Raw genomic sequence first — 27,147 nt, 5'->3', positions numbered from 1 at the left:
TTATTTCTTCAAATGTTCTTTTTGCCTCTTTCTTTCCCTCTCTTCTGCCTCATAATTTTTTTGCTGAAAACTGGATGTTCTGGCCTGGCCAGCATGGCTCAGTGGTTGAGCATCAACCTATGAACCAGGAGGTCATGGTTTGATTCCTGGTGAGGGCACATATTGAGGTTGCAGACTCTGTAGGGGGTGTGCAGGAGGCAGCCGAACAATGATTCTCTCTCATCATTGATGTTTCTATCTCTCTCTCCCTCTCCTTTCCTCTCTGAAATCAATAAAAATATATTAAATTTAAAAAAAAAAAGAAAAGAAAAAGAAAACTGGATGTTCTGGATGTTGTAACGTCAAACCTCTGGAAGTCAGATTCTGCCCCTCCTCAGGGTATGTTGTTGCTGTTGTTGATTGTGGTTGTTTGTTTACTGACTTTTCTAAATTATTTCAGACACGCTGTATTTTGTGTCTCTGCTCCATTAGCCAGTGGTCAGCTACTGCTTTAATGGAGGTTTCCTTAAACCCAAGGAACCAAAGAGGAACACAATTCAGTTTTGCCAATTGGCTCTGTGTTGGACACTCCTTCAACATGTGGTGAGGCCACTTACAACTCCACATTAGCCTGTACTTCCTGCTTGCACAAAGCCAGAGGTCAGCCTGAGGGGAAGGCTTGGGGTCTTCTCCAGTCACCTCTGACCCTGCATCCAGCCCTGGACATGTGTGTGGTCTTGTAGTTCCCTCACATACTGGGTCTTTCCGGAGTCCTAATTTCTTCCTGTGTCTGCTTCCCAAACCGTGCCTTCCAGGTTTTTCAATCTGCCCATGGCTGGTCACACCTGCTGCACCTGGCCCCAGTGGCTGCAGCTAGTACAGCTGCGGTTGCATTGGACAGACACCCCGAGCCCTGTGAGTTTCCAGGTGAATAAAGCAAAGGCAAACTCTTAGATGGCTCAGGAAGCACCGCTGGACACGGAGTGCTGCTGTATCCTTAGTGTGGAGTTGGCTGTGTGAAGGGAGCACAGATGTGGCTCAGCACTACTGGCTCCGTGAGAGGTAGTCTCTGAGCCCCAACCCACATGTGCAGGACCCGTGAGATAGTGCCCTGTGCTACTGTCCAGCCTTGGGCCTCTGAACTGGTTCTCAGCACATGCACTAGCCTTCCTGCCCAAGTTCCTAGCGGGACAAAGGCCTGTCCACACACAGGGACAACACCAAGCAGGGCTTTGCTCCTGGACACAATGGGACCAGGTGGGGGTTCCACTGGTCCTAAGTGGGGGCCACCTGGGCTCACCTGGATCAGGCCTGCAGCAGGGTTTCGCCTCTTCTCAAAATGCTTCTGCCGATGTTGCTCCTGAACTTTCAGGGCAAAACCAGACCCCAAAATGCCCTACAAGTCATTGGTGTCAGAAAGTGCCTGGGACTGCAGTGCCCCACCCCCACCCCACACTTGCCTCTTGGGCTCCACCTCCCACCTTCTCAGTCCCTAATCCCCTGAACACCAGGTTGGGGGGAAACACTTGGATGTGAAGTAAAGGACATGTCAGCCTGCAGGAGCATGGCAGTGCCCATACTGAACATATCTGGGCCCAAAGGTTACTCATCCTTCCCTGATCTGTCCACACTGTAGCGAGTGCAGGCCAGACTCTCCGAGGCTGCCTGCCGCTCACCTGCTGGCCCCCTGCCTGGCCTGGGGGTAGGTGGGCAGAACAGAGTCTTTGCCTTTTCTGAGGAGATGGGGTCTTTGGTCCCCTGGAGACCCGACAAGGGAGCCGTTTCATCACACAGCACTGATCCTGGTCATGAGGACCCTACTGGCCAGTCCCCCCAGACCGGGAGGAGCTGACAGTGACCAACAGATATGGGGTCAGAAGCCACAGCCTGGGGACACTCGGAGCACGCTAATGATGTGTTCTGGAAGCTATCAGGCCAGCCCAAGCAGCCCCACTTGGGTTCCCAGGAAGGGTACCTACTTGCACCTGAGCTTCCACCTCCAGCTCCCAGAGGGCTGTGGGCCCTACCTGGAACCCCGGTCTTGTCCCACGTTCCCCTAGGGGACAGGTGCCCAGGGCAGCCTATGGTTACCTTGGGAGCCCAACATCCCACCTCCATCAGAGGCAGGAAGGGGAGCAGGACTCACGGCAGGAAGAGCAAAGAAGGAGACACCAATGAGGGTGAATGTGGCCGCCAGGAGCCTCCCGTTCCAGGTCTGAGGGTACTTGTCCCCGTAGCCAATGGTTGTCAGGGTGATCTGTAGGACAGTGAGTCAGGTCACATGCCAGGCCTGGCAGTGGCCATATAGGGGCACAGAGGGCACGCGGTAGGGTGTAGATGAGGGTCCCCAAGGAAGGCCATGCCCAGTGAGCACATCCTCAACAAAGGACCATGAGCCCAGCGGCTGGGACTCACCAGGCCCCACCAGAGTGCATCTGCGTAGGTGTCGAAGTGGTCGTTCTCGCCCTTCTCTGCCAAGTACACCAGAAACGAGGCCAGGATGAGGCACAGGAAGCCGATGTACCAGGCGGTGACCAGCTCCTGGAAGAGACAGCCGTGTCGCAGCACCTGGCCAGCATCCAGCCCACCAGCCCCCAGAGCCTCAGGGCTGGTCGTCCCAGGAGGCTCGGTGTCTCCAGGGCGTCGGCAGTGGATGCACAGCCCCCAGTAGCCTGGGCCAGCAGCTGCCCAGCCACATGGCTCCAAGCTCAGAGCAGGCAACAGGGTGGCTGGTTTTCCTGGGTGTCCCCACACCTGTGCCCTTCACACCTGGGAGGACAGTGGCAAGGACAGCCCAGCACACACATCTGTGCAGATTTGGGAGTGTCCCAAGCAGCCGACAGGCCATCAGGCAAGAATGTTGGAACCTGACACCCTACCTCAACTTCCCTGAGCCTGGGGAGACACCTGACTGCCTGCCACCCTTGAGGGGTCCAGCACCTCAGCACCTTGAGGGACCAACACCCTTGTTCTTGCTGAACAAGCCCCCACCTCAGGGCTCAGACAGGAGGGAGAGTGGGTAGGGGGACATGGGACCTTGGGAGCTGGCGGCCAGCACCGCAATGGAGCCGACCCACACCAGGGGGGCACAGCCAGGCAGGGCAGGGTCTGGGCCTCCTGGTAGCTCCCTAGAACGTGGGAAGAGGCTTTGGCTGGGACACAGCTGCAGCCACCTTAAGGGTCCCACTGCCAGCGGCCACCACCAGCTGCAGCCTAAATGGGCAGTGACGGGTATCGATCCCAGCACTCCCATCCAACCTCGGGGCCAGTGGCTTTATACAGGGCCAAACGGGCTAAGGGCTGTGCGGGAAAGCTGGCCAGAATTCCTGGGCTCTGTCCAGCCAGCCCTTGCACCCTCCGCTAAGGCCGGCTCACCTTGCTATGGGCGTAGACCACAGAGCCTAGGAGCTTCCAGGTGCCGCCACGCCGGTCCATGCGGATCATCCTGAGGATCTGCAGGAAGCGCAGGCTCCGGAGCGCAGACGTGGCAAAGACGTTGCCTTGGGAGCCGGCGGCCAGCACGGCGATGGAGGCAATGAGCACCATGATGTCTGTGGAGAGGGGGAGCTCGAGGCAGCTGTGCGTGGGGGACAGGACCCTCCACCTGGGCTCCAGGAAGATGGACAGATGGACAGGGGTGCATGCAGAGCACCCACCCAGTGTGGAGACTGACTATCATCCGCCAGCCCTGCCCTGGGCACAGCTGCCCTGCGCCCCTGCCTTTCAGGCCACATTAACCACGACCTCTGATGCCAAGAGGGCGGAGCATTCTGCAGTCTCCCCTGGCCCCACTCTTTCCAGAGCCTATGTCCTTCCTGCACCCCCACCAGGCCTCACCGATCACACAGAAGGGCTTCCGGGCGAACTTGAGCCGCCCTCTCCAGCCGCGGTACCGGCAGCAGCAGCCCGCGGCCCAGATCCGCACAAAATACTCCACGCCAAACACCACGATGGTCACAATTTCCTGCAGGGGAAGCCGCAGCTGAGCCACTGCAGGGACTACAGCAGCGGCTGGGGAGGCCTGGCTGAGCTGGTGTCATTAGGATCCTCCCCGAAGCCTGGGGCAGCCCCAAGGGAGGGTTGGGGTGGGAGGGCTCCTCAGAGGTGCATTCTGGACCGGGGAGGCCCCTCTGTCACTCACAGCAGCACCGAAATTACAGTGGTTGCCATAGCGTCCACCTCTGGCCCTCATGGGATTGCCGTGAGCATCACAGCCTCCGCCCTACCCGCACCCACGTCTACCGGGGCACACCCACGTCTCCGCGGTGGAGGGCGCCAGGTGGGCCCCCAGGATCTGTGAGAACGGACGGTAGGGGCAATGGGGGTTGTCAGGCGCTGTGATGACACAGGGTGGGGATCAGGCCGGGTCAGGCTGGGGCATAACTGGGGGCTGGGGTGTGGGGGAGAGGCAGGTGGGACGCCTTGTCCGAGGCCAGCCCCTCCCCCGCGGGCTCACCAGGATATAGAGCGCGCCCTCCGAGCTCTTCTCGTACTCTTTGATGGTTGAGAACACGGAAAGCACGAGGCAGGAGAAGACCAGCAGGAACCTGGGACCAGGGAGGCGCCGTCAGCCCAGCCAAGGCGGCGAAGGAGCCCGTGAGCCAGGACACAAAACAGAAGCCCAGAGTAGCCCCAGGACCCCTCCCACACTCTCGCCCATGCCCCTCATCTGCCTGGTCAGCCCCAAAACTCAGAGTAAAAGGGGACAGGTCCAGCTTCCTGGACATGTAAGAACCGCAGCCAGACGCCCACTGGCCTCGCGATGCTGGCTGTGTTCCGAAACACCACGCTTCCTCATTCACGTGTCCTCCTCAGCTCTGAGGCAGAAACTCTTCTGTCTTCCTGTTAATACCGACCTTCATGCACAGCCAGCCCAGAACCCTTGCCTGTGTTCCTGCGGGCAGCCCTTCCTGTGTGACCCGGTGCCCTGGTGGGGGTCCCATCCATAGGCTTCCGTGTGTTGGCTGTGCTGTCAGCTCCTGACTAACAGGCATCGGGAGCCATTGTGCAGGCAGCGTGGATGCCAAGGCCCATCCAAAGTGCCACCCAGAGCCCCCAGAGCCCCCAGAGCCCCCAGAGGACCCAGAGCCCCCTGAGGACCCAGAGCCCCCAGAGCCCCCAGAGCCCCCAGAGGACCCAGAGCCCCCTGAGGACCCAGAGCCCCCAGAGCCCCCAGACCCCCCAGAACCTCAGAGCCCCCAGAACCTCAGAGCCCCCAGAGCCCCCAGAGCCCCCAGAACCTCAGAACCCCCAGAGCCTCAGAGCCCTCAGAGCCCCCAGAACCTCAGAGCCCCCTGAGCCCCCAGAGCCCCCTGAGCCCCCAGAGGACCCAGAGCCCCCAGGGGACCCAGAGGACCCAGAGCCCCAGCCAGAGCCCCCAGAGCCCCCAGAGGACCCAGAGCCCCCAGAGCCCCAGCCAGAGCCCCCAGAGCCCCCAGAGGACCCAGAGCCCCCAGAGCCCCCAGAGCCCCAGCCAGAGCCCCCAGAGCCCCCAGAGCCCCCAGAGCCCCCAGAGCCCCAGCCAGAGCCCCCAGAGCCCCCAGAGCCCCCAGAGCCCCCAGAGCCCCAGCCAGAGCCCCCAGAGCCCCCAGAGGACCCAGAGCCCCCAGAGCCCCAGCCAGAGTCCCCAGAGCCCCCAGAGCCCCAGCCAGAGCCCCCAGAGCCCCCAGAGGACCCAGAGCCCCCAGAGCCCCAGCCAGAGCCCCCAGAGCCCCCAGAGGACCCAGAGCCCCCAGAGCCCCAGCCAGAGCCCCCAGAGCCCCCAGAACCTCAGAGCCCCCAGAGCCCCAGCCAGAGCCCCCAGAGCCCCCAGAGCCCCAGCCAGAGCCCCCAGATCCCCCAGAACCTCAGAGCCCCCAGAGCCTCAGAGCCCCCAGAGCCCCCAGAACCTCAGAGCCCCCAGAGCCCCCAGAACCTCAGAGCCCCCTAAGCACCCAGAGCCCCCTGAGCCCCCAGAGGACCCAGAGCCCCCAGAGCCCCCAGAGCCCCCAGAGGACCCAGAGGACCCAGATCCCCCAGAGCCCCAGAGCCCCCAGAGGACCCAGAGCCCCCAGAGCCTCAGCCAGAGCCCCCAGAGGACCCAGAGCCCCCAGAGCCCCCAGAGCCCCAGCCAGAGCCCCCAGAGCCCCCAGAGCCCCCAGAACGTCAGAGCCCCCAGAGCCCCCAGAACCTCAGAGCCCCCTGAGCCCCCTGAGCCCCCAGAGGACCCAGAGCCCCCAGAGGACCCAGAGGACCCAGATCCCCCAGAGCCCCCAGAGCCCCCAGAGGACCCAGAGCCCCAGCCAGAGCCCCCAGAGCCCCCAGAGGACCCAGAGCCCCCAGAGCCCCCAGAACCCCCAGAGCCCCCAGAGGACCCAGAGCACCCTGAGCATCCAGAGGACCCGCCAGAACAGGCAGGGTGGGTGGGGTGGGGTCTCAGGGAGCAGAGTCCGTGGTGGCTGAGGGTCTGCTCCAGGGCCCCACGTCACACCCCTCCCACATGTCCTAACGACCTGGACATCCCATCTTCCCAGCTCCAGCTCCACAGGTCCCAAGAGTCGAGACCATGAGTGTCCCAGGGGGTGGAGGGGCTGAGATCCTTTGGGGCCAACACTACATTGTCCAACCTGAGCCTGGCAACGGCAACACCCTCTCGGGCCCAGCCCCACCCCAGTCCTGCGAGTGCCCTACTGCTGGGAGTCCTGCCTGAGCCCCAGCCTGGCTGCCCCGAGCATGCACTTAGCACCAAGAAGCCTCCGGTGGCCTTGCCCATGCGCCCCACAGCCTGTGACTGCCCAGAGACACAGGGCCCCTCCCTGGGAGCATGGGCATGGTAGAGGCGCTGGCAGAGGGTGATGGGCACCGACAGTCCTGCTGACACAGTGCCCACGGAGAACCAGTCACATTTCAAACCGCAATTCATTTCCTTCATTCATTAGCCCATTTATTCAATTAACTGAGCCCTGGAAAAAAGTCCAAACATCTTCTGTGTCTTATAATTGTAATTGTCTGTCTGCCTGGTGGTGTTTTCTCCCGACCTGGCCGTGGGAAAGGGGCGCCCGTGCCCAGAGTGGCTCCGCCAGGGGTGGGATGGGAGCTCCAGGCTGGGACCTGAAGGTTTGGCATGGGAGGCACGGAAGGCATCACCCATCACAAAAGGGGCCCCAGGGATGCGGGGAGCCAGTGGCTCCCCCGAGGAGGTGTCCATGAGGAGGCTCCTGTCGGGCCTGGAGTGGAGAAGGGCAGGTGTTCCTGAAGAGGGAAGGGGGTGCCACGGTGGGGAGGACTGTGTGTCCCAGGCCAGCCCCAGGCGAGTCTGACAGACAGGAGAGCGGGCAGGGAGATGCCTGGCTGTCACCCTCGTGCGCAGGGCTTCCCCCACACAGGCATTCCTCGGAAGTCCCAAAGTGGCCAGGCCCTCTCAGCCCCACTTCCTGAGGTCAGCTCTGATGGACATTCCAGAACATTCTGTCCCCGTGCAGTGGTGGGAGAGTAGGAAGAAGACAAGCCCACGCCTCCCCAGTGGCCCCACCCCAGAAAGTGCCAGCAACAGCTCCAAGCCTGTTTTTGAAGTTTTGGAACAGACGGGCACAGATGGCACCCAGTGGGTGAGGCTCCTGGCACCCACCCCGAGGAGGCTCAGACAGGGGGCTTCCCCCAAAGACGACAGATTCCCACAAGCCAGGCCCACAGGTCTGATCCTACAGACAGGCCTGGGCTCCTACAGACTGCAACCCCCCTCCCCCGCCGCCCCCGCCAAGCAGCTGGACAGCAGAGAAAAGACATTATGTCCAGGCCTCTTCCTATCAGCGGGCACCTTGGTGACCCGCCACCCCGCCACCCAGCACACGGGCGCCCCGGCCGGAGGGAACTTGGAGAAGGGAGCAGGCTCTGAGAGGACAGTGGGCTCTGGGCACAGCATCCTCAGTGACAGGGGACACTCCACTGAGCCAGCCCCGGGGCGACCGATCTCAGGCAGGAGGCTCACCCTCCTGCGGGGTGAGGGCGTGGTAACCAATGCAGCCCTGCGGTTCCGGGGCTCACCGTGGGCCGAGCCCGCGTCTCCCACCTGCTCGGGATGCGAGCAGGCGGTGTTCCCGCCCGTTCCCCGCAGACCTTTCCCAGCTCCTGCACCCTGGGCTCCGGGAGCTGGCAGCTGTGGGTCAGAAGGCACCCCTCGCCCAGCCAGCGTGGCTCAGTGGTTGAGCATGACTTATGAACCAGGAGGTCACGGTTCAATTCCCAGTCAGGGCACATGTCCGGGTTACGGGCTCGATCCCCAGTGTAGGGTGTGCAGGAGGCAGTGATCAATGATTCTCTCTCATCATTGATGCTTCTTTACTTCTCTCCCTCTCCTTTCCTCTCTGAAGTCAATAAAAACATTTTAGAAAGAAAGAAAGCACCCTCTTCCCGCTCCTGCCCTCGGGAGAGGCGAGGGGCAGCACTGCACTCCATGTGTCCCGAGCCAGCCCTGTGTGCCCAGAGCGCTGCCCCCTCCAGTCCTGGAGGACAAGGGCAGCTCACGAGGACCTGGGTCCACTCCCCCCCCCCCCAACCCCCGCACAGAGACAAGAGAGATGGCAGGTGAGCAGCCCTACCTGCCCGCACCTACAGGCCAGCCCTGTCCTGCCTCTCCAACACCTGGACCAGGCCCTGGGAGCCCTGGTGACTGTCCAGGCTGCAGGAAAGAAAAGATGGGAGATGGAAGGGTGGTTTCCCGCAGGCTGAGGCTAATTATGATAATGAATTCGAAGTGGAGAGTCCATCCTGGCAGCAGTTGCCAAGGAGACAAGCATCTCAAGCAGCTGGTCCAGATTCCAGGGGTCAAGACGGAAGGCAGGCAGGGTGGCCAGTGTGGGCAGTGACTTCAGGCTGAGCGCTCACCTGGGCGGTGGGAGGACGGCCTCCTGAACTGAGAGGCCCCCAGAATCAGGAGCGCCAACCCAGTCACCAGCGTCCACAAGGGAGGCTGGCCCCACCCTCCAGGACTCACAGAAGCAGGAGACACCTCAGCCAGACATCGGGGGCTTCTAGGTGCAGCCTGAGCACTGAGCAGAGGCAGGACCCCTCTTATGAAACAGGGGGACGCAGAGTCCTGAGGGCTGGGAGGCTGGGCCCGGGGGAGGTGATGGGAGCCACCAGGGTGGAGAGGCATAGACACCAACCAGAGGAGCCCAAGGCAAGGCCTGAGGACGCCCACCAGGTGGTCGGCCCCTGCCACACCTGCAGGCCCAGGTGCATGTCTGCATGCAGGTGTGTCACATGCCCTCTGCCTGCCCTCGTGCTTAGGAGGGGACCACCCCCCCGCCCCCGTTACCTTCAGAGAAACGCCCTCTGCTTCTGTCTCCTCTTGCCCTCCCCCCTCCCCATCTGAATGCAGGAAATATTTTTTTTGGAAAAACATGACAAAGCCAATGCTGCCTCCTTGCTGATTTCCCCCCTCCACTGGGGGGTTGGGGGCAATAGGGCAGTACCTCCACGCAGGTGGATGGAGCCCTATCCCCTCCTAGGGTCCCCAGCCCAGACTCCCTCACTCCCCCCAAAGACTGACTCAAGAGATGTCTGGGTTATTAATCTCATTTTACATACTTAATGAAACAAACATTTAACAAGTGAATAGCAGGGGTAGGATGAAGGCAAGTCACTTCATAGCCCCCTCCCCCGGCCCTGCAGGCTGCTCTCAGGCAGAGCTGAGAGGTGGATGGGGAGGGGTCCCTAACATCAAGCTCTCCACAGGCTAGAACTGGTGGCAACACCAGGCACATGACAACCCTAAAGGCTGGAAGGCGTTCTTTGTCATTTCACAGATGAGAACAGGATGCTCTGAGGAGCGGGGGCCTACAAGGTCGAGCCCCCCCTTCTGCTGGAGGGGTCTGCAGAAACACCCCTTCCCAGAATGATGTCCCTTCCAGCCAGTGCCCAGGGACTGGTCCGGTTGATCATCGCAGCCAGTGTGAGGTCAAGGCAGGTCCCCCTGCAGCCTGTTGGCCAGGCTCCCTGGGGAACCCCGCCCGCCTCGTCTGGGAGGACCTCGGCTAGCACTTCAGCCTGGAATCTAATTTTGCCCCCTAATAAACTGCTCTGCCTCGAGGACCCACTGCCACTTCCAATCTGCGGAGTGACGGAAAGCCCAGCTGCTGACGGCTGCTCCAGGCGGAAACCAGACGTGAGAAATCACTTTGTGATCCCGCCAGGGTCAGAGGGAGCGGGCCCAAGTCTGGAGACGGTGCACACAGACCATCCTCTTGGGGCCAAGGCTCACCAAGCGGTGGCCCCCAGGCCACTCCTATCCAACCCGACACCTAATCTGAGGGTGGAAGGTTCTGGTGGCTCCCACCTGGGCCTAAGGGTGTAGGGAGGAAATGCAGGCAAGCGCCCAGGACCCTGTATACAGCACATGCTCAATAACTGACTTGGACCTGGGAGTCCACGACTTAAGAGGCCCCAGATCCTCGGATCCGGCTCCTGCCTCAGCATTTGAAGGCTCCACCAGCAGCCTTGGCTGGCCTGTGCCCCACCCCCACTGACAGCCCCTCCCCTGCTGGCCGGACAGCCAGTCCACGTCCACAGCCTTCTCACACCAGCCCCTCATCCAGCCCTTCTCTCCCGAAACCAGGGCAGGAGGGTGCTCTCAGGGGACCCAGGATGGCCAGCATCCCTCCCAAGCCTCGGCCACGGGCTCTTTCCAGGACCGGGGTGTGGAGGTCAGGCTCCGACCCTCCTCCGGAAAGAGCAGGCCTCCGGGAGAGGCCTCGTGCCCCGGCAGCTGCGGACTGTGTGGAGGGCTGTCCCGGGCAGCCAGGCCTGGCAGGAACCCGCCGTCTCCGCACGCAGCAAAGGCGGCTTCCCAGGGCCTTCCAGGCGACCCCCAGAGACAGTGGCTGCACCTGGGTGATTGGCTCCCTATTAGTCACCTGTCCGAACTCAGAGCACAGGGCTGGACAATGGCTTGCCTGAGTGCCTCCCCATCCACACCAGAGCCCACCCCCTGCCCGCCCACACACATCCGGGCAGCAGCCACCCCGTCTGGGTCTCCTCACCTCCCAGCCCCACCTCCACAGAGACAACAACCCCCACCAGGGGTCCTCGTGCACATCCCTCTCCCTCCCAAGACCTCAAGCATCTTGGCTCTTCCTCCACCCGGAGGCCCTGACTGTCCCATCTCTCCAGGTGCCCCCGGCAGCCACTGAGCCCAGAGGAAGAGCACGCCACTCCCTCTGCTGTTCTCAGCCCCGCCCCCACCCCCACCCCCACCCCACGCCTGTGCACACTCCTCTGCTGCCTGGGACTCTCCTGCCCCACATCCATCACAGCCGCCGCCCCTGTCTCCCAGGCTTCCTTTTCAACATCAGCTTCCCCAAGAGGCTACCCAGCACCCAACTCTTTCCAGTTTACTCTCCAGGGGTACGGGGTCCTGACCCCTCCGAGCAGGGGTCCGCTGCTCTCCTCACCTGCTCTGCTCCCAGGCTCCCCAAGTGCACAGCAAAACCCACACACAGGGGCGGCCCCCACATGCTGCCGAGGGGCGGCCGAAACTGCCCTCGCCATGGTCAGATCCAGCTTGAGAGCCAAAGCCCAAGCCCCACTCAGACAGGCTGCACGGGGCCACGCACAGCAGGCTGCGAGGTGGAGGGCGGGGGTCTGGGAGGGGCACTGCCCGCCGCAGGGAGCCCACAATGGGGCAAATGCAACTCATTAAAAAGGCCCCATTCCTGAGGAATGGCAACATGTGTCCACGCGGACACTGGAACATGAATGTCACAGTGGCTCACAGGTGGAAACGAACAGGTGGGGGGCCTCCGTGTGGGCAAATACCCTCAGCCTTGAGCAGGAAGGATCACAGACGGGGCTGCCACCTGAGGGACAGACGGTGTGACTCCAGGGCAGCCAGCCGTCCCGAGGGCTGAGGCGGGGACACGGGGCGGACGGGCTTGGCGTTTTATGGGGTGATGGGGAAATTTTGAAACCAGAGAATACACTCAACATCATGGAATTGTTTGGTTGGAAATGGTTACTTGTGTGTTCTGTGAATCTCACAACTAAAGAAAACGGAGGCAAAGAAACGAAGAGGAAAAAGCGAGACAAGGCCATGCTGGCAGGTCCGAGCCTTCGGGAAGCTCTGGTCTGTCCAGGCCATGCCCTCCCCACCCGTGCCTCAGTTTCCCTCTGTGACAGGCCAGACTTGGGTGGGGAGAGCCACGGGCACCCCCCTACTGGCAAGGGCCCCATCCCTCCCACCAAACCAAGGACACCTGCTCGGGAAGCCTGAGGGGTGACACTGCGTGTGTCCCCACAGGGGGGTGGCTTCCTGCTGTGGGGGCTCCCCTCACAGAAGTGTCCCTTCCACAGCTTACACTAAGCTCCGTGTCTGTCAGCTTCAGCCCCACCCCCCAAGTTCACTCTGTGGGCCCAGTCCTGGCCTGTGTCCCCTGGGCCTGCCCATCCTGAGCTCCCTGCCACACCACCCCCAATGCGGTACCTTTGGGGTCCTGTAAATCCTAGCTCTGCCCGAGGAGCTGGCTTGAGCAGAGGGCCACCACGCTGACTCCTGCCCCTGCAGGTAACCACGTCCCCGCCCTGCTGGGCCCTCAGCCTCACACAGGAAGCACCATGCAGGGCCAGGGAGGCGGAGGGGGACACTGGCCTCTGCCCCCAGCCTGACCGGACAGCCAGGCCTGCCTCCCCCAAGACAGTCTCCCCTAAACTCATCCTAAAGACCCTCCAATCAGTTCTCAGGCTGCCTCCTCATACCTGTGCCCTACAAACGTCTCTAGTGAGTGTCCTCTCGGCCTCAGCGAGAGCACTTCCCCGCCTCAGGCCTCATGTGAACATGCCCCTCCCAGGCCACCAGATGTGTGATCCCTCAGCGTCCACCCTCCAGACAGCACCATGGCTGCTGTCTCCTCCCCTGAGCCACCAAGGGCCCCGGACGAAGGGGAGCTGGGGACAGGGTGACCTTGTTGCCTGCACGAGGAGGCACCAGCTATGCCTCCATTGGGATTCTTCAAGGACACGGTCACTGTGCACCATCGCACAGACAGGCCCCAGAGTCTGCGTCCTTTCTTGTGGAAGGAAGGCACAGCCAAGCCCACATGCTTGAGAATAACTCAGGAGGGTGAGCAATCTTCCTTGCGTTTTCCAGCATCTTTCCAATTTCCTACGATGGTTATTGTCATTTTTGCAATCAGAAAAGGTAATAAACCATAACCAAGTGTTTAAGAGGCCGTAGCATCCCGTTGCTCAGACAGAGTGGCACTGTCGGCCCGCTGCCTGGGTCAGACACCAACTTCCTTCCCCAGGACCGTACTCAGCTCTCAGCTCATTAACGCCCGGTCAGAGAGGAGGCTCTCTGGGGAGCAGAGGCCCTGTGAGCACAAAGGGCTGAATCTGGAGTCGGAAGCAAGAGATCCAGGTGAGCAGCCCCTTCCCCAGCACCAGTGGGGCCAAGCCCCACTCCACGAGGGCCGGCTGCTGCCCAAATGGAGAGACAGCCATGAGCTCGTGTTCAGGACCACGACCAGCGCCCGGCTCGGCCCTCTCCCTCAGCATACTAGGCTGGAAGCCACCGAGTCCTCATGAAGGCCGTGTCTCTGGGTGAACAAACTTCTCAACTCCTGTGGACCCAGCCAGGCTCCCGTGACAACCTGTCCACCAGGACCCAGCTTAGTGCCCTGCACACAGGACGCAGACACCAGCTGGCAAAGTGCTTGCCCAGGCTCCTCCCACCACCACACCCCCTGCCGAGGGACCAGCTTCTGGAAGTGATTCACCACTTCCCCACACCTGGGCTCCCAGGAGAACATGGCCTCATCCTCCTACAAAGCTTCAAGTACTCTTTCCAAACCTAAATAGGAAGCAAACTCTAAGTTCTAAGCTGTCTAGTTAAGTGAAGACGGAGGGGCCATGTAGGGCTGGAGCCGAGTGGACTGGACCTGGGGGAGGGAGGGGCCTACACTCTGTAGAATGATCCAGAAGGAACACCATCCAACATCCCGGAGACAAAATTCAGACTCGGGGCTGGCGGCCTGGGACTCACCCACCCTCCCATTTCTCCCAAGTGGAGCAGCCACAGCCCGACCATCAGAGCCTCTGCAAGGAGCTGCCAAAAAAAGCACGGTCCTGCCTGCCCCAGCGTCCCCTCCCTTTGGCAACGCCTGCTGCTGGGCAGCGGGACAGAGGCTCTGGGCAGCCAGTGGCTGGAGAGAAGCCACAGCCTCCTGGAGGGCAGGCAGGTCACCACCCCTAGCGGGCCTTCCCTCCCTGTATGCGGGGGCCACAGGGGAAAGCTGGGGCCGCTGAAGCCCAGTGTCTGCCAGGCCTGCACTCTGGCTGCCCCCCTTACCTCACCTGGGGCCCCGCAGCTCAGTGTCTGGGGCTAAATGACAGCAGGTGTGTGAAGCACCTGAGAGGAATCACATCAAACTCCAACACCCATCGTCTCACCAGTCCCTATAGAATGGGAGCCGGGAAACGCCTTTCCAAGACCCCTGTGACTGACCCCACACCTAACCAGAGCTCAGACCTGCTTACAGGAGGAGCCCCTCCACTGGGGCTTGCATTCCTGCCCTTCGCCGCCTCCACAGCAGGCTCCCGATGCCGACCAGCCTAGCACTCCAGTGAGACAACTCTGAATGGGCTGCAGAAACAGCCACACAAACTTCCTGAGGCAAATCATGTAGGAAGCACCTTATTCTTCTGCAAAGTTGTCCTCACAGCTCCCACTTGGGTCCAGCGGAGCCTCCGGAATGCAGGCCCGAGCAGGGCCGGGGCGTGCCCATCTGAGGGGCACTGAGACCTTCAAGGTCTTCAGCCCTATTTCCTTCCAAATGAATTAAAAGCATGGTCTACGCACTGGTCAGCGTGCTCAGTGGTTAGAGCATCAGCCCAAGCACTGAAGGGTCTTGATTCCCATCAAGGGCATGGTGCCGGTTGGGACGCGTGCATGAGGCAACCAATTGATGTGTTTCTCTCACGTTGATGTTTCTCTTTGTCTCCCCATCCCTTCCACTCTCTCTGAAAATCAATGGAAAGATATCCTCGAGGATTAACAACAACAACAAAGCATGGTCTGTCTCAGCCTTGAATAACAAACACCCAGCCCCCACCCCCAACGCCAGCCCAGCCCATGTGCTAAATAAACGGCTCTGACTCTCACTTCACATGAGTGACGCCAGGCTTTAGGAACAGTCATCTCTCTGGCACTGGCCCTCTCCGCACACTCCCACCTTGCCAGGAACACGCTCCCTGCGTACCAGCTGCCAGGGAAGCGAGCAAACAGGTCAGCGGACGAGGAACTGTGGACACCAGCCTGGGCTCAGAGGGGAGATGGGGGCCTGGCCAGGGGCAGGGCAGGCCTGAGTCAGGCCCAGCAACACGCTGTTTCCTCAGCAGCCTCCCCCAGCGTGGATGGCGGAGCTCTTGGTGACAATCTTGGGTCTGCTGCTCTTCTTTCTGCCTTGGACCCTAACCGCTGCTGGGGCTCTGTAGGGGGGGCTGGACAGGCGCCACGCAGTCGTAACAGGAAGGCGCGCTTCCTCTGCCAGCAAGGCCTGTGCACGGCCATGAAGGAGGCGCGTGGGAGAGGCTGCCAGCGCCGTCCGCAGATGGGCGTCAGAAAGCTCAGCTGAGCTCCAGCCTCCTGGCAGGCATCTCCCACGCTCCTGGGACAGTCCCATCCAAAGTGGGCTCAGCCTCGTGGCCCACGTGAGCTAGGTCAGCACATGACTAGCCTAAAGGGGGAGGGGCGCCAGACACAGCCTTTGTGGAAACCCAGTGTCCCAGGGCCCATGTGGCGTTTTTTTACGGTCCAGGGGTTCATGGGTACAAGCTGCCCACAGTGGTGTTTTTCCATGTGGGGAGCCTCAGGATGCCAGAACGTCTGCCAACAGCACAGCAGGAGCATCTCCCAATGCCTGGGCAGCGCAGAGCTCGAGTCTCCTTAGGAAAGCAGCCAGTCCCCTGGACAAGCGTCAGACCCAGGCCTCACGTCCAAGGGCGCCCTCGTGTCTAAGCAGCAGCCCCGAACCCCTTGGCAACCACAGAGCCAGCTCAAACTGATCCTGTCCTATTTCTAACAAAACCCAAAACCCAAGTTTAAACCTTGGATACACCACTCATGAGTCACACCTGTGAACCTCACTCCCGAGTCACACCCTGGACACCTCACAGGAACGCTGTGGACCCTCAGCGGCTGCCCCCGCAGAGCCTCAGGCTGGGACAGCATGAGGGCCTGAGCCTTTCAGAAGCACAGGTGCGCTGTCCAGGAAGGCCCGGTGCTGAAACCCTCAAATCCGGCTGGAGCCCTGGGTGGGGAGACAGATTTGAGCACCACCTCCTGTCCCCTTGCCTGTAGACCTCACAATAAAAGACTTTTTCTTTTTACAAAAGCCAGTGCCACCATGTTATCTCCCATGCGAATCAGGCAGCAGGCCCTTGCTGGCAGTGAGACTTTCACTCAGGCTGCTGGGACTGAGAACTGGCCAAGGCTGGACTGAGGGGCAGGAGGCTGAGGACGCTGTCAGCCCACGCCAGACCTTGTCTGCTGGGCCCTCCACACCCCCTTCAGGACGAGGCCTCTCCTGCTGAGCCAGTCATGGTGACGAGCTGCATGGCCGTCACACGCACCCAGCTCTGTGTTACCCTCACATTACAGATGAGGAGACTCGGGTTGAGGTCTGGGAGCATCAGTGGAGACAAGGTCCCAGCCAGGCTGGCCCAGAGCCCGCAGTGCCACCCCCACAGGCCCTCTCCCAGGCACATCCTCTGAACCCCCTTTGAGAAACCCTTGCAAACTCTGGACCCTGTACCTGAAAATCCTCTTACATGGAGAATCCCCCGCTTCCAGGTGCACAGACCCTCAGGGCCCGAGTTCCTGCCCGTGGTGTGAGGGGTGGACATGGGGAGGAGCACTTACAGGGCTCCGGGCTCCTCATGGAAGGGCTGGGTCACTGCTAGGGGTCACTGCTGAGAGGCGACACCTGAGGGAGGCAGCACTGAGGGAGCCTGGAAACTCTCAAGCTGCCCTCCCAGAATTCCACCCTGAGCGCATGTGTGCCCTGGGGCGCCTGCCCGGGGCCCACTCTCCATCCAGCACAAGCACAGGAAGGACCCTCCGGGGGCCTCGGGCGGGAGGTCCCAGGTATTTCTGCCAAGGCTGGCCCACATCTCCGGACCTCCGACCCCCCCCACCCCCCCACCCCCCCCCACCCCCACCCCCACCCCCCCCCCCGCAACTCAGGGACAGCTCCTGTCTCGAGTGCCTCTGGCAAAGCTCACAGGCCAGGAGAGGGATGGCCACGGCTCTGTGCCCAGGCATGTCTGCAGAGAGAGGCCCTTTCGCAGGGGGTGGACGGGAGGGGGACCTGGCCTGAGGCCCACAAAGCCCAGAGGCCACAGGGCAGTCGCCTCCCTCCCACCTCTGGCAGCAGCTGTCCTCCGAGATCCACTGGGACACCCCCATCTTCCAGAAACCAGGCGCGAAGACAAAACGCTAAAGGGTGACCAACGAGGGCTCAGTGCTGCCCCAGGCCCAGGATGGGTCTCCACTAGGACTGCCAGCCCCAGACCGTGTCCCCACCCTCCAACAGTTTCCAAGCCCGACGCAGAACCCCGGTGCAGAACCCCCGTGCAGAACCGGCGAGGAGGAGGAGGAACTTGCACTTCATTTAATTAATGAATCCACAAGCCAAAGCATGAGTCAGGCTGTCAGCCCAAGCTGGGCAAGGGAGCAGGGCACCGGGTGACCACACCCTGGGGGTCAGTGGGCAGTGAAGGCTTCCTGTGTCAGCGTGGGGCTGGGATCCATGGATGGCTGGGCACAGGGAGAGTGGAGAATTCCACACCTGGGGACAGGATGACAGGCAACGAGTCACAACAGCAGGACGGCCCTGTCGTAGTGGGGAGAGCCCACTGCACCTGCCCTGGGAGTTCATCTCCACCAGACCCTCTGTGCCCACTTTACTGATAGGATCACTGAGGCCTGCACAGACTAGACTTAAGCGCCTAAACCAACAGCAGCTGCAGATTCCTCCTGCCTATCCCACTCCCCAGGAGAAATCGCCTACCACTGAGCTGCCTTTCCATGAGTCTCAGCCCCCACTGGTCGGGGAGCTCGGGGAGCTCGTGCCCTCGGTAGAGGGGCCGAGGAGGCCTGAGAGGCTGCAGGGCAGGGCTGCCTTGGCAGTGAGGGCTAATGTCACGACGCCCCCCATGCTGCTGGCCCCATGCCCGGATTCAGGGCTGCCCAGAGAGAAAACAGAAGAGCAGAGCCGGCCCAGGGTCCCCACACACCCTGCTCTCATTCTGAACACGGCCGCTCTCAGGAGGCAGTTGGCACAGAGCCGACCACTTCAGGCCCAAGCAGGGAGAGGCCACCCGGAGAGGACCCCCAGGAAAAGCTGCCAGCCAGGGGCATCTGTGCCCAAAGCATGGCAAACCCTCCAGCACCAGCTGGGCTGTGGGGATGGGCTGTGTATGTACCGGAGGTCACCTCGGGCCAGGACCTGGATGACCACAGCCTGTCCCACCCAGAGTCCCCTGGGCCCCCAGCCAGATGGGGAGGGTCCTTGGTGAGCAGACACTGGGCCTTCTGAGGCTGAAGAGCACATCTGAGCAGCCAGCCCAGGAAGAACAGAGCCATCTGGGGGCCCTGGGGCTAACGCTTACCATGCCAGGAGCCCATGCCTCTTGGGATTCCCAGGGCAACTGGGTGCTGGGGCTGGGGACATAGTCCCCCCAGGACACCCTCCTCACAAGCAGCCTGGCATTTCCCTCCCAGGGTCACCGCCCCCTCCCATGGAGGGTCTGTCCAGACACATGGGCCCAGGTCCCTGGTCACACTCAGTGGGTCACACTCACAAGCACACACCCCTCATCCAGGTGGGCATCAGGCCAGGGGGAGGCAGTTTCCCAGAATCTGCCCCTCACTCCCATCCCAAAATGCTTCGCACACAAAATGGCCGAGCGCCGGCCTGGCTGGGATGGGAGAGTGCCTGCACTCCCAGAGCCCGTGCACGGAGGACACAGGCACACGCACTCTCAGACACCACCCACGACACTCATGTGCACAGAGGCCAGCCAGAGGCCACTGGCCCTGACCCAGGGCCAGGAGCTCCCTGAACACCAGGCCTGGGGAACCAACCACCCTTCTAGGGTCAGGGCTGGCAGGCCCCAGAGGCAGCACCCCTCCACCTGGGTGTCCACTCTGCCAAGGAGGGTCAGAACCTGGGATGAGCAGGCGGTGTCAGGCACACCCCTGCTCCTCCCGCTCGCAGCCGCAGAGAGGCAGAGAGGCCTCAGGGCTGTGCGGGAGGCGGGTGGGGGGGAGGGGGATCCAGGGACGCAGGCAGGGTCAGGGCCAGCTCCAAGCACCAGAGGCAGGACTCAACTTCCCTGAGCTTCGGGTTGGGGGAGGGGAGTCATGTTAGGACCCCTCCCCAGTTCAGCAACTCCGAAGCTCTCCCCAGATGGAGTTGCTTGGGGGGCTGGGGAAGGTAGGCCAGCCCTTCCCCCATCATCCCCTTCCTTGGGGGAGCCCAGCTTAGAGGGAGCCCCAGGAGTCCAGATCCAGAGGCAAGACGGGCAGCGCCGCCCTCCCTCCCCGCAGGCCCTTTGTTTGGTGCAATGGCCGTGGGGAGGGGCCTCTCTAGGGCCAAGTAGGGGTGGCTGGGGCTACGCAAACCCCATCCCGCAGGGGAGGGGCTGAGGCAACCCAGCCAAGCCGCATGGGGGAGGCGGGAGAGGGCGGGGGACAGGCGCCCCCACTCTGATCTGAACCCCGCACCCCAGAACTCCTTCCGGCCTGATCTCTCCAAAAATCTCTCCAGTCTGCGCCCTTCGCTTCACCCAGGGGACGCGGTCCCGGCTCGGTCCCAAGCTCCCGGCGTGGGCGCGGAGCCCGGACACTCACACGTAGGCGTGGTAGATGAAGGCCCAGCCGCGCGGCCGCTCCAGCACGTTGTACAGGAAATTCTGCAGCTTGCGGTAGAAGGCGTTGCGCTTCGGGGGCTTCCCGGCGCCCACGCCTCCCGCGCGCGGCTTGCTGAGGATGCTGCCGCGCTTGGAGGCCTCGGAGCCGGCGATGAGCAGGGCGCCATCCCGGGTGCTGTCGGGCGCGCCGGGGTCCAGCCCCACGAAGCCCACCTTGAGCTTCTTCTCCCCGCTCGGGCCGGGGTACACGCCGCCGTTGCGCGACTTCTGCACCATGGTGCCGGCGGCGCCCGGCGGAAGGGGCGCGGACTCAGCGGGGGCGGCGGGGGCGGCAAGCTGGGGGCGCCCCGAGCCCAGGCCCCCGTCGCGGGAGCCGCATGGCAGGGGCGGCGGGGGCGGCGGCGGCGGCAGCGGCTCCGCGCTCCAGCCGGCCTGGCCTCGCGGGGGGCGGGGGGAGGAGGGGAGACGGGCGGCCACCTCGCTCCGCCCTCCGCCTTGCCCCGCCCCCGTTAACCCCTGCGAAGCCGTGCGGGCCGCGGGAGGGGCGGGCACCGAGAGGAGGCCGGGCTCTGTGCCTCCGGTCAGCCCCTTCCCGCTCCCGCGGCCGCGGAGAACCTGCCCTTGGTCTCCTCTGAGGTGGACAGGACCAGGCGAACCCCCGCGAGCGGTCCCGGCACCTCCACGCGGGGAGGGGTGGCTTTCGGGTGGACCGGCCTGACCCCCACCCCCGCCCCACCCTGACCCTGCACGTGCCGGGAAGCGTCTAGGCCGGGAGAGGTCCTAAGAGGCGACCTGAGCTGGGCCCAGAGGAGGGTCCGGCAGAGGCGCAGGGAGGGCGGCTCCCCGCCCGCGGCCGGCAGCCGTGGGCACAGGGATCAGAGGTGGGTGAGGGGCTCGCCTGGAGGCCGCGCTTTGTCTGCAGACCCCGGAGGGGCCTGAGGCTGCGCCTGGCCGAAGGGGCGAGGACTCCGCCGGGGGCAGCGCGGGCGGCACGCGGGGGGCGGCCGGAGCCCAGGCCCGGGCCAGAGCCGCGCGGCAGGGCCCGGGGGCGGCGGGTCGGTGGCCGCGGCCGGGGCCAGAAGCCGCCGCCTCCTCGCCTCTGGGGGAGGGGCTCTCGGGGCCGCATCCCGCCTCTTCCCGCATTGGCCCAGCACCGTGGGGTCTCCTCAGTGAACGGCCTGTTCAGCAGTGGTCGCTGTCCTAACTGGTAACTTGGCTCAAAAACAGCTCTAGCCCTACCCTTTGGCCTCCAAAGCTAGCAGCCATGTGGCCTGATTTTTCTTTTTAATTTGACAGAAAACAATGGCCCCTGCAGGCACAGGGCTAATGTGTGAGTCATCCAAAGTGTTGGGGTTGGACTGTGCACAAGGGCAGGTCCCAGGGCCGCACTCCTGACCCCACCTGCCCAGTGGTCAGCCCCGGGGACTGCACCCTGCGGAGCCCAGACTGAGGAATGGACCCTGGTCCGTTCAGAGGGGGTGGGGGGCGGGCTGGATGGCAAAAGGAAAGGAGGGGCGCCCTGCATTCCCCACACAGCTGGACCCACAGGGATGCCATCTGGGTGACCCTCACTCTCACTCTTCAGAGGGCTGGACAAAGTGGCTGCAACTCAGATGTGCAAACTCCAGAAGGGGCCGCCACCTGGGTCCCCTGAGACAGGCCAGTCCCTCCCAGGGGAGTCTCTTCCGGGACTTTGATGTGCGAGTGAAGTAGCCCCTGAAGACTAGCGATGCTGGGGGTGAGGGGTGAGAGGGAGGCCCCTCCGGAGGGAAGCCTGGCTGGGGAGGGGAGAATGACTGCTGGGACCCTCTCTTCTCTTATCTGCAAAGGCGCTTGGTAGGTTCCGGGAGGCGCACCCTGCGTCAAGGTGTGAGCCTCTGCTTCCTGTTATGATGTCCTTTCAGTGAGCCGACTCATTGATCATCTAATGTCTTCAGTTTTGTGTCCTGTGCATCGTCAACTGTCTGGTGTCCCCCCAGCACCTGCAACCCAGGTGAAGCAAGTCATGAACATGTTCAGTTGGGGTGAATTCCATACAAGTGACAGGAATTCCATTTATTTAAAAACTAGAAGCCCAGCCCTAACCGGTTTGGCTCAGTGGATAGAGCGTCGGCCTGCAGACTGAAGGGTCCCAGGTTCGATTCCGGTCAAGGGCATGTACCTTGGTTGTGGGCACATCCCCAGTAGTGGGTGTGCAAGAGGCATCTGATTGATGTTTCGCTCTCATTGATGTTTCTAACTTTCTATCCCTCTCCCTTCTTCTCTGTAAAAAAAATCAATAAAATATTTTTTTTAAAAAAATTAAAAAAATAATTAATTAATAAATAAATAAAAACTAGAGGCCAGATGCACAAAATTCATGCAAGAGTAGGCCTTCCTTCCCCCGGCTGCTGGCACCGGCTTCCCTCCAGCACCCGGGACCTGGGCTTCCCTCACAGAGGGAGGCCCTGTCCACCTACCACAGCCCGCCGGTCAGTGTCCTGGGCCTCCCTCTTTGGGGCCATCGTGGAGCCCCCCAGTTGATCACCCCGCTGGCCAGTGGCCTGGACCTCTCTCTGCAGGGTGATCATGGGGCCCCGGACCAATTGCATCGCACCTGCCTTGGCTGGCCTGGCACCAATGGGTGTCATAGCGTGGTCCCAGATGGTCATTCTGCTGTTCGGCCATTTGGTCGATTTACATATTACGCTTTTATTATATAGGATAGATGGAAAAGCTTTCAGGTTCAAGACATCTTTGCCAAGACAGCAATGAGGATCCAGAGAAGAGTGGAAAATTTCAGGTGCACAGATGCCCAGCTCCAGCCTGGAGAGGCCTGCAGCCAGCATGAGCTGCCCAGCAGGGCGCTGTCCTGTCAGCACCTCTGTATCGAACACTGTCCCCAGACCCCGTCTCCTCCTCCATCCCCCATGTCGCAGGTGGCCACACCGAGCAGCCCAGCACTGACCAGTGAGTGAGCTGAGCACCATGGTGGCCACTGTCACCACCCAGGCCAGCACAGAGGTCTCAGGCATCCACCCACCTCCAGCTCTTGCTGTCCCCACCCCACAGGGAGCTCCCTGCCTCTGCACTCATCTCGACACTGCCGTGTCCCACAGGGCCTGGCACCATCAGGCCCCATGGTGGTCAGCAGATGTGGCCACTGCTGGTGGCTAAGGCCAGATCAAAGCACGCCAGCATGTCCCCTCCAGGGGTGGTGCAGGCACAGCATTTTCTGGAAACCCACTTCTCCCAATCCAGGGGGTCCTGACTACTTACTCTTTCGGCCCTAACCTGGGACAGGGCAGGGGCTTCTCCTGGCTGGCGGGCCTGGCTCAGTGACATCAGCGGTGAGGCCGGTCCCCTGTTGCCGTGGAGGGGGACCGGCTCTGATGCCCTGCTTGTGGGCCCTTTGGAACAGCCATCTGCTGCTCTGTTACATCCCTGTCTGCTCACAAGTCACACAGAAGGTGTTTATCTCCAGGTGGAGTTCCGCCGGCCAGGCCTCGGCCTGAGAAGCAGCTTCCTTTTGCACCAGCACCAGCACCAGCTCCCGTCTCCTCCCAGGAGAAAGGGAGCGCGCTCCTTCCCGGCGCGGCCTGCGGAAACAGATGATCCCGGCAGAGGCCCAGAGGGAAAGCTCACCAGCCCGAGAAACGAGACTTAATTTGGGGAAATGAGGGCGGACAGGTTCTCAATCATTTGGCCTGGGTCAGAGTTTGTCGTCCTCACCCTATCGTTTGGGCAACAGGAAGTGCCTGTGCAGACCCAGCCCGCCATCCCCCCAGGAATTTTCCATTATTAGGAGGAGGTGGGGCTGCATTTATCCAGCTCATGGGGGAGTGGGAAGTGAGGAAAAGACTTAACATATGAAAGCATTGACTTTAAAAAGCATCTTACACTAAACTCAATAAAAATTTAGACATTTTTCAAAGGATCAGAGTTATCAGCCATCCTCCCAGCCCCTGGCAAACCAGCGAATTGCAGGAGGGAGCTGGCTTGGACTCCTCAGCCACCAGTAACCCATGGACAGCAGGTGTGCACAGCCGGCTGGACAGTGGAGGTAGCCTGGGTGCATGGGGAGGGCGGGCCCTCGAGGTCCCACAGACCCTCTCCCCGCTCTGCAGGCAGCTTCTAAGAGCAAGGGTGGTGCTTGGGAGGCTGTGGGTTTTGTCATTTCCCACCCCACACTGCCCTTCCCACTCCTGTGCACAAGAGAGGTCTCTGTGACAGTGTCCCTGTGCCGTGCAGATGAAACGTGGGGGGCAGACAGGCCCACGCTCGTGCACTGCGATGCTGAGATTGACCGAGTCAGTGCTCCTGTCGCTCTTTGACACTCCCCAAATGCTTTCCCCACCACGGACTCTACCCCCAGGTGTTGTGGCCCTGTGACTCCCAGACTACCTCACCCCACATGCCCCGCATGCCCCCTCCAGCCCCCATGGCCCACCGGCAAGTAGGTGAAACCCCAGGGGGCCTCAAGCAAGCAAAGGAGCCTTTCCTGCAGTGTTCCCTCCACAGGAATGCTGTTCCCGCCACTGGCGCCTGAGGACCCTGTGCGTCTCCTCAGGGAGGCTCTGCTGTGGCCCTCCCTGAAGTGGGGCCTCACCGCTTCCCTCAGCCTTGGTTTCTCATCACAGCCGAAGCTGTTTTACTTATCTGCTTGCCTCCTATTCACCTCCCTCCCCGCTAGACAGGGAGCTCAAACTGTGCACACACCCACCTCCTGTGCACACACCCACCCCCTGTGCCCACACCCACCCCCTGTGCACACACCCACCCCCTGTGCACACACCCACCCCCTGTGCACACACCTACACCCTGTGCACACACCCACCCCCTGTGCCCACACCCACCCCCTGTGCCCACACCCACACCCTGTACCCACACCCACCCCCTGTGCCCACACCCACACCCTGTACCCACAGCCACACCCTGTGCACACACCCACCCCCTGTGCCCACACCCACACCCTGTGCCCACACCCACCCCCTGTGCACACACCCACCCCCTGTGCACACACCCACACCCTGTACCCACACCCACCCCCTGTGCCCACACCCACACCCTGTGCACACACCCACCCCCTGTGCCCACACCCACCCCCTGTGCACACACCCACCCCCTGTGCACACACCCACCCCCTGTGCACACACCTACACCCTGTGCACACACCCACCCCCCTGTGCACACACCCACACCCTGTACCCACACCCACCCCCTGTGCCCACACCCACCCCCTGTGCACACACCCACACCCTGTGCCCACACCCACACCCTGTGCACACACCCACCCCCTGTGCACACACCCACACCCTGTGGCCACACCCACACCCTGTGCACACACCCACACCCTGTGCCCACATCCTGTGCACACACCCACACCCTGTGCCCACACCCTGTGCACACACCCACCCTCTGTGCCCACACCCACACCCCCTGTCCACACACCCACACCCTGTGCCCACACCCACACCCTGTGCCCACACCCACACCCTCTGCACACACCCACACCCCAAGCACATGCTCAAACTGTGCACACACCCCATACACACACTCACACCCCTCACCCAGCTCATCAACTCTCCCTGAATGAGTGAGCAGTCACGTTTTCAGGTGGGCATCACTTGGACCCTCCAGCCAGGACGCGCCCTCACTGACCGGCCTGGGCTGTGCGGCCCGAGGACGGGGAGGATGTGGACCACTGCAGCTCCGTGCCATGGAGACAGGCACACAGCCAGGAGCGTGGTCAGCCGCCTGCCCACACACAGGCTGCCGGTATCTGGACACTGCCCCACCCGCCTGGCCCAGGCTCACTTGAGTGCCTTGCTTGCTTGGCCAGATGCCCAGTAGGCTTCGGACAGAGCTGTCCAGTCTGGGGCAGGACCTGTGGGCTGTCAGAGTCCCCATCCCCACCCCGCTCACCCAAGACAAGGTCACCACACGAAGCCAGAGGGTGGGACAGGAAGGCTGGACTCTGACCAGCAAACCAGCGATCCCTCAGCCTGGACAGAGCTGGCACGCTTGGTCAGCACCAGGCTCTGCCGAGAGGGCCCCACAAACCACTCTGCCAGCAAACACGGGCTCCACCACGGTATCGCTGAGGGCAGGGTGTTGTGGCTGCAGAGCGTGGACAGGGTGTAACTGTGAGCAGGTCAGGTAACCTCACGGAGGCCAAGTTCCTCGCTGGTGGAGGGAAGAGAAGGGCGGCCAGCGGCCAGCCGCCAGCTGCTGAGGGTCAAGTCGAGAGGATCTTGCAGAGTATCCAAACGTCCTGGGTGGCGTGGGCACAGAGGAGGGTCCAGGAAGTGGCAGGAAGGTGCCAGGCAACCCCAGATCCTGCTTAGAAACACTCCGTCTTGGTTTCTTACAGACTCTCCCTCAGACTGTCATTGAAGGGAACCATCTGTGTCCCTCCCCACTCACATCTGACCACATCCTTTCCCGTGTCCCACCCACAGAATGAGGGCCAGGTAGGCCAATCGCTGTCACCTGGAGACGTCTGGTTGTCATGACAGAGCAGATGCTGCTGGCATCTAGTGGGTGGAGCTCCTTTACTGCCCGGGAGCAGGGAGAATTGCCTGTCCTGATGTCAATAGTGCTGAGGTTAAGACAGAAGTTTTCTTTTTAAATGCAGCTATTCCCTGCAAGTTAGTCATTCACACCTTAGCATGAAATAGTGCAAACAAATGGACTTTCTCCCTAAAGCTTGGGAAAATACCTAAGCCAAGGGATGAGGATTTTTCATGGGAAGAAGGCAGGAGGCAGGGATGTTGGGCAGGCATCCGTGTGAGGGCCACACCCGCCAAGTGGAAACAGAGTGGCCATCATCAGAGTTCAGCACAGTAACCCTAGGCTTTCCATGTTGCTGTTCTCTACCTTGATGACAAAATGCACTGTCACAGCTGTGTCGCTGCTCGCTGGCCTCACTGCGTGTATGACTTTGGGTCAGTCGCAGGCCCTCTCTGGGCACAGATTCCTCGCTGCAAATGGGGGGCAATAGCAGTAAAGACGCCACAGGACTGAGCTGGTGCAATGGGTTCGGTCTGTGAAGCGTTGAGCACTATATAAGCTGTACAGTGAAAGTAAACGCATCGCTGGCAGGGCTGGCTCCGCGTGCACTGCTGTCCCCAGCCTGCAGGGGGACGGCCCCCATGTCAGGAAAGGGGGAGAGAGGACACTAAGGCACTGAGTGTCCCCAGGCCCCCCTCCCCCCAGCAGCTTTCCAAGAAAGCCAGGCGCAGGGAGGGGGCTCTGGGTCGTCATGGGTGTGGGACATCCATC

General features: G+C 61.9%; 1 protein-coding gene across 9 annotated transcripts in view; it reads right to left on the bottom strand.

Annotated features, from left to right (window-relative positions):
* Window positions 1-20,317, bottom strand: part of KCNQ2 (potassium voltage-gated channel subfamily Q member 2) — a 45,647-nt gene extending 25,330 nt beyond the window's left edge. For all 9 annotated transcript variants that reach the window (XM_070419590.1, XM_070419596.1, XM_070419592.1 and 6 more), the window contains exons 1-7: window positions 19,865-20,317; window positions 4,436-4,526; window positions 3,817-3,943; window positions 3,355-3,530; window positions 2,395-2,520; window positions 2,126-2,236; window positions 1,280-1,375 (exon numbers count right to left, since the gene is read on the bottom strand). In XM_070419590.1, coding sequence (XP_070275691.1) covers window positions 1,280-1,375; window positions 2,126-2,236; window positions 2,395-2,520; window positions 3,355-3,530; window positions 3,817-3,943; window positions 4,436-4,526; window positions 19,865-20,160 — 1,023 coding nt within the window. In that variant the 5' untranslated portion in view covers window positions 20,161-20,317. The remainder of the gene's footprint in view (window positions 1-1,279; window positions 1,376-2,125; window positions 2,237-2,394; window positions 2,521-3,354; window positions 3,531-3,816; window positions 3,944-4,435; window positions 4,527-19,864) is intronic.
* Between the last annotated feature and the right edge of the window lie 6,830 nt (window positions 20,318-27,147).

This window comes from Myotis yumanensis, unplaced genomic scaffold (genome assembly GCF_028538775.1).
Source record: "Myotis yumanensis isolate MYYU_CA2020_CCGP unplaced genomic scaffold, mMyoYum1.0.hap1 SCAF_7, whole genome shotgun sequence".
In the NCBI taxonomy this organism is placed as follows: Eukaryota; Metazoa; Chordata; class Mammalia; order Chiroptera; family Vespertilionidae; genus Myotis; species Myotis yumanensis.
The sequence above is the reverse complement of the archived record's forward strand: the minus strand, read 5'-3'. Positions and strand labels throughout refer to the sequence as shown.